Source organism: Gavialis gangeticus, unplaced genomic scaffold, assembly GCF_001723915.1.
Source record: "Gavialis gangeticus isolate Ggan-Ray unplaced genomic scaffold, GavGan_comp1, whole genome shotgun sequence".
In the NCBI taxonomy this organism is placed as follows: domain Eukaryota; kingdom Metazoa; phylum Chordata; order Crocodylia; family Gavialidae; genus Gavialis; species Gavialis gangeticus.
The window spans coordinates 83748525-83753955 of record NW_017729033.1 but is presented as its reverse complement, the minus strand read 5'-3'; the positions used below and the strand labels follow the sequence as shown (position 1 = coordinate 83753955).

At 47.3% G+C, this 5431-nt stretch overlaps 1 protein-coding gene across 1 annotated transcript in view; it reads left to right on the top strand.

Moving 5' to 3' along the window:
• Nucleotides 1-5412, top strand: part of LOC109303665 (cytochrome P450 4V2-like) — a 22558-nt gene extending 17146 nt beyond the window's left edge. Inside the window, 4 exon segments of the mRNA XM_019525872.1 lie at nt 988-1122; nt 1278-1457; nt 5069-5188; nt 5191-5412. Coding sequence (XP_019381417.1) covers nt 988-1122; nt 1278-1457; nt 5069-5188; nt 5191-5270 — 515 coding nt within the window. The 3' untranslated portion in view covers nt 5271-5412.
• Nucleotides 5413-5431: the final 19 nt, after the last annotated feature.

Below are 5431 nucleotides of genomic sequence, written 5' to 3'. Positions count from 1 at the left end.
TGTGGCACTGGTCAGGCCGCAGCTGGAGTACTGCTTCCAGTTCTGGGCGCCGCACTTCAGGAGGGATGTGGACAACATGGAGAGGGTCCAGAGGAGGGCCACTCGCATGATCAGGGGGTAGCAGGGCAGGCCCTACGAGGAGAGGCTAAGGGACCTGAACCTGTTCAGTCTCCACAAGAGAAGGCTGAGGGGGATCTAGTGGCCTATTACAAGCTAGTCAGAGGGGACCAGCAGGCATTGGGGGAGTCCCTGTTTCCCTGAGCACTACCAGGAATGACTAGAAATAAGTCACAAGCTGACAGAGGGTAAATTCAGATTAGACATCAGGAGGCGCTACTTTACTGTCAGGGCGGCTAGGACCTGGAACCAGCTTCCAAGCAAAGTGGTGCTGGCTCTTACCTTGCAGGTCTTTAAGACAAGGCTAGACAATCACCTTGCTGGGGTCATTTGACCCCAGTACTCTTTCCTGCCATGGCAGGGGGTCGGATTTGATGATCTGCTCAGGTCCCTTCCGACCCTACTAACTATGAAACTATGAAAACATAGAATTTTGGGTGTTTAAACCAGAGAATTTGCAGTTTTTATCAGAGAATGTGTGCCTTTTAAACATAGAAAACCAGGATCCCTGCTCATGAGAGATATTTTAGATACTATTACCTAAACAGTAGGTTATTTGGGGCAGAGAATATCTGGGAGGTTTTTCTTTTGGTGGTGGGGGCGGGGGTTGTCCTTTTGCACTGTGCCTGATAGACTGTGGACCTGATCCATGGTTATGGCCTTGTTTATGCCTGTGTTGTGGTGTGTTGTAACCTAACATCTAAAACCATTGAAAAGGTAAACATTTAGAGAAACGCTTCACTCCATAAATCAAGCAGTTAAGTTTAATGGCTGTAGTTTAAAGGAGCTAGGAGCCTCTTTAGAAGGTGAATGTATTTAATCTCATTAGGGCAGTTATATTTCTCACCCCCCTTTTACAATTCTTTGTAGGTGACTCTGACTGTTCCGTCACTGTGCATGATTTAAAGAAAATACGATATCTTGAGTGTGTTGTTAAGGAAGCCCTTTGTCTCTTCCCTTCAGTGCCATTCTTTGCCCAGACCTTGAGTCAAGATTGCTATATTAGTAAGTTGTTAAGCCTTGTGCTTCTATTCCTTATATTAAGTAATGAAAATATCTGCTCTAGAAAGTTGTTTCATAATTAAAGAATATTTTGTGTGCCCAGTGTATGTGTACTGAAAATCAATTGCTTCATGACTTATTGGTTCTTTTTCTTGCAGGAGGATTTAAGGTACCAAAAGGCACAAATGCAATCATTGTTTTTTATGCACTGCACAGAGATCCAGATGTTTTCCCAGACCCTGAAGAATTCAGACCTGAGCGATTCTTTCCTGAGAATTCTAGTGGAAGGCATCCATATGCATATATACCCTTCTCTGCTGGATCCAGAAATTGCATTGGTGCGTAACTGATGATAAAAGCCAAGTGTGTACTAGGTTAGCCTCCTTACTTACAGTCTTACCATCAAGGCTACTTTAGGAAAGGTTCCTTGCTGCAGTACCCATTGCAGAGCCTCTGTATGGTAATGGAGATTGCAGTCCTCATGTGTTTGATAACCACAACACAGCAATTCTCATTTGTATCTTACACATCAGATTGATAAAGTCACAACATTTTCTTTCTCGTCATGAGGTTTCTTAGAGTCAAGGGAGCCTCATACTGTTGTTTCATCCTTACTGGTATTTGTTTCAGTGCATAAAGCTAACTTCCTTTCTAAGTCAGGAGGACCAACAGGGTTTTCTTGAGGATCTGAATCCTTCAGTTAGCAAGATCATTCACTAGGGAACACCAAGAGACAATCTCTTTTCCCCTTTCCTTATGGCATGTCAGCTATTTATACAATGGTCCCAATCTCTCATGGCCTGCAGGTAAGGGGCAACATTTAAACATCCCTCCTTTTATTCTTCTGCTTGAGTATTCTCAGTAACACTTGCCAATTCCTCAGGACTAGAACTTTATCTTCATGTGATTTTTCTGAGAGATCTAACATTTTGGTGGATTCTAAAAGTACATAGCAACTATGAAACACTGTGTATTACTATTTATGTAGTCAGTATGCCTTCAGATAGCTGTTCCTTCTGTGGCCCAAAATAAATATGATGTTGCAAGATTTTATTTTATTCTGAATGGGGCCTCTCAGTGACAGAAGGACCACTGCTGGCAGTGCTCCCAGGGATACTGGAGAGGGTATTCTGCCTTCACTACAAAATAATAGTAAATATTTATGGAAGTCTAAGGGCTCCTCTATAAATGTAGGTAAAGGTGTTGGGATCTGATGCTCAGTCTACACAATCCCCATCAGCTGACCTGGGCTCCCAGCCTCATCTGCTGCCTTGTGGCCACGGGTATGCTGGGAACATGGGGTGTCCCCCCAGCTGGAGGCCCAGTCAGCTGATGGGGGGCTCCCAGCTGAGGGGGCATGTACTCCCATGGCTGGAAGCCAGTGTCAGCTGGGAGCTCTCAGGCTTGGGAGTGCACATGGGCCCTCCCTCAGCTGGGAACTCCAATCAGCTGACAAGGCCCCCAGCCGTAGGGGCCTCTGGCTACATGTTCATTTAATGGTGTGGTAGGAAGCAGCTACACATATATTTTGTGGAATAATTTTGTAATTTATTTTTGCTTTTATCATGCCATGAATTGATTGAATGTGTGGCTGGGTGATGTAACTGGTTAATCACTGATTAAGTGTAATGTGTAGATGGGCCCTAAGTAACACAGAAACTGGAAATATGCAATAGTCTCAGAGATTGGCCTTTCATTTTTGATCCAGTTTTCATATGCTGAAAGTAGACTTTAATTGTTATAATAGCATAAACATGCCTTCGTCAACAGCTACTCTGGGCTCTGGGAAATTTAGAGGTTCCACACTGTTTGCAATCCTTTCCCTCCTTGGGCGTATCCACACATGCAAGCATGTGCGCTTGCAGCAGCTCAAAAAGAAGTGGTGCAAATGTGAGCCAGGGCTTTTTGCCTCAGCACATATACTTGGACGTGCACTTTGTTGTGGATCAAAATGTGCCACTTGGGGCAAAATAACCCTGCCTGGCTCCTCCCGGATCTGTAGCCGGGGGGAGCTAGAGCCCGGGGCCAGCACCTGTACTGTCCCCAGCAGTAAGCTGCTCTGTCCTGGCCCCATCAGTACAAAAAGCTGCCCTGGCAAGTAGCTCAGGGCTACTTGCTCTCAGGGGCTTCTGGGGCCCAACCAATTGGTACCTGGAGACACTACCCCTTGTGCCAGCTGGACTGCTGAAGCAGCCCTGAGAGTTCCCTGCACCCTCGAAAGCAATTTGGTAGTGGGGGCTGCTGCCTGGCTGTGACCTGCTGCATACCTGCCAGACCTGGATGGGGACTGCAGAGCCAGTAGAGGCATCTGCCCCTCTGGGCCAGCTGCCAGTTGGCTGTGGCTGCAGAGTTGGCCTCTGTGTGGCACTGCTGCCATTTGTGCCCATTGCCCAGCCATCTGGGCAGCTATCGCCTGGAAGATGTTCCCGGTGTGGTAGCCTGCTTTGAACTGTCAAAGCATGTCCTCCTGGCCCCATTTGGCCAGGAGGTCATCCATAACTAGATGCCCCTACCCAAACCCCTCTCTCCTTCATACCTCACAAGGGCTGCCCTGCATGGCTCCATCTGCCACTTGCACCCCCAGGCCCTCATGGCTGTCCCCCAACCCCAGGCACCATCACTTAAAAAATAGTAATAAAAACAAACAAACCCAAAAAAAGCCTCTACTTACCCTAGAAGCAGGGGCTGGGGGGCTCCAGGGCCTCCTGGCAGAGCCCACCCAGGCAGCACAGGGCAGCGGGGGGCATGAGGGCCTGGGCTGGGGCTGCCCTCTGCCCCAAACTGTGTGGGCGGGGCCCCAGTGATACAGACGGCAGTTGGACTGCTGGTAAGTGCTGGGTTTTTTTAAAATCCTATGGAGATGCTGTGGTGTGGGGACAGGGATTGGGAGGGCTGGGGCCAGGCAGAGAAGGGATCGGGGGTGTCTGGAGGGCAGGCGGCGGGTGGGGCCGGGCAGAGCAGGGATGGGGGGGACAGAGGGGGTCACCCCCATAGTCCCTTTCCCCCTTCTCCAGCGCCCCCCACCAACCCCTTACTTACTGGCACTGGAGCCCTGGTGCTGAAGCAGCTGCCTGCCCTGCACGGACGAGTCACACACTTCAGCACCAGGTCAAGGAGCCAACCAGAGAGATGCTCTGGTGGCCAGAGAGTCTTTGTGGAGGATCCAGCCTCTGGTTGCCTCAGGGCATGGTCCAGGACTGTGCCCTGCCATGCTTTTTTAAACTCTGGTTTTTTTAGACCCCTGGGTAGCCAGGGGTCTAATTTTCTCCCTGCACTGCAAACTTGCAGCGTGGAGAACTTTTTTTCATTCGCACACGTGCCTTGTGCCATCTCAAAGGGGTTTCAGATGGGGCAAGAGGCATGTGCGTGCTCATCTGGACGCGCCCTTTTGGGTTAAATCTGTAGTTAGCAGCCTGGTTTCTAATCTTTTGCTTAGTTTTCTTTTTATTTCTTTTTGTTTTATTTCTAACCATTTTTTCCGCACCTCTTTGTTTTGAATCTTTATCTCCTCATTCTTCCCTTTCTTGCTCACCACTACATTCTGTTAGGACTGAAGATCAATAAGCAACGTACTACCAAATCAAGTACTACTACTGCTGTACATGTGCAGTGGGTGTGAATCTGAGCCCTTCTTTCTGCCACCCCAGTTCATCTCCTTCCACTTAGGCCTCCAAGAGAGAAAACAAAGTCCCATTTTGTGTCAGGGGTTTTCTCCACCATACAGGTCAGCTTTAAGGTTCTCTTGGTTGGGAACTATGCATACTTCAAAGGCAAACCTTGAAGGGAAGAGACTTTTTTTCTAGGGTCAAGTTCTATAAACTATAGCTCTCTAATTTTTGTTCAAGCAATCAATCCCTGTGCTGTATTTATTGAAAAAGCTATGTTGAAATGTAATTATGGGGACTGTTAATACTACCCTTCAGCTGTTTTGTTTCATTTTGATGTGAAGGCCAACACTTTGCACAGATGGAAGAAAAAGTTGTTTTAGCTACTCTCTTGCGCCACTTTTGGGTGGAAGCAAATCAAAATAGGGAAGAACTTGGTATGGTGGGAGAACTGATTCTTCGTCCATCTGGATCCAGCTGAAGAAGAGAACTGCTAACATGCCATCAGAAGAAAATTTCAAGAGTTTAGATCTTCAAGTATACTAGCAGCATCCTTATTTCACTTTCTCCTTTTGATCACATGCACATTTACACAAAGGATTTTAGAAAACTACAAATACAGAAAAATATTTCAGAACTTCTAGATCAGCAATTCCCAATCAGGGTGCCATGGCACCCTGAAGTGCTTTGAGATCTTTTTAAGGGTG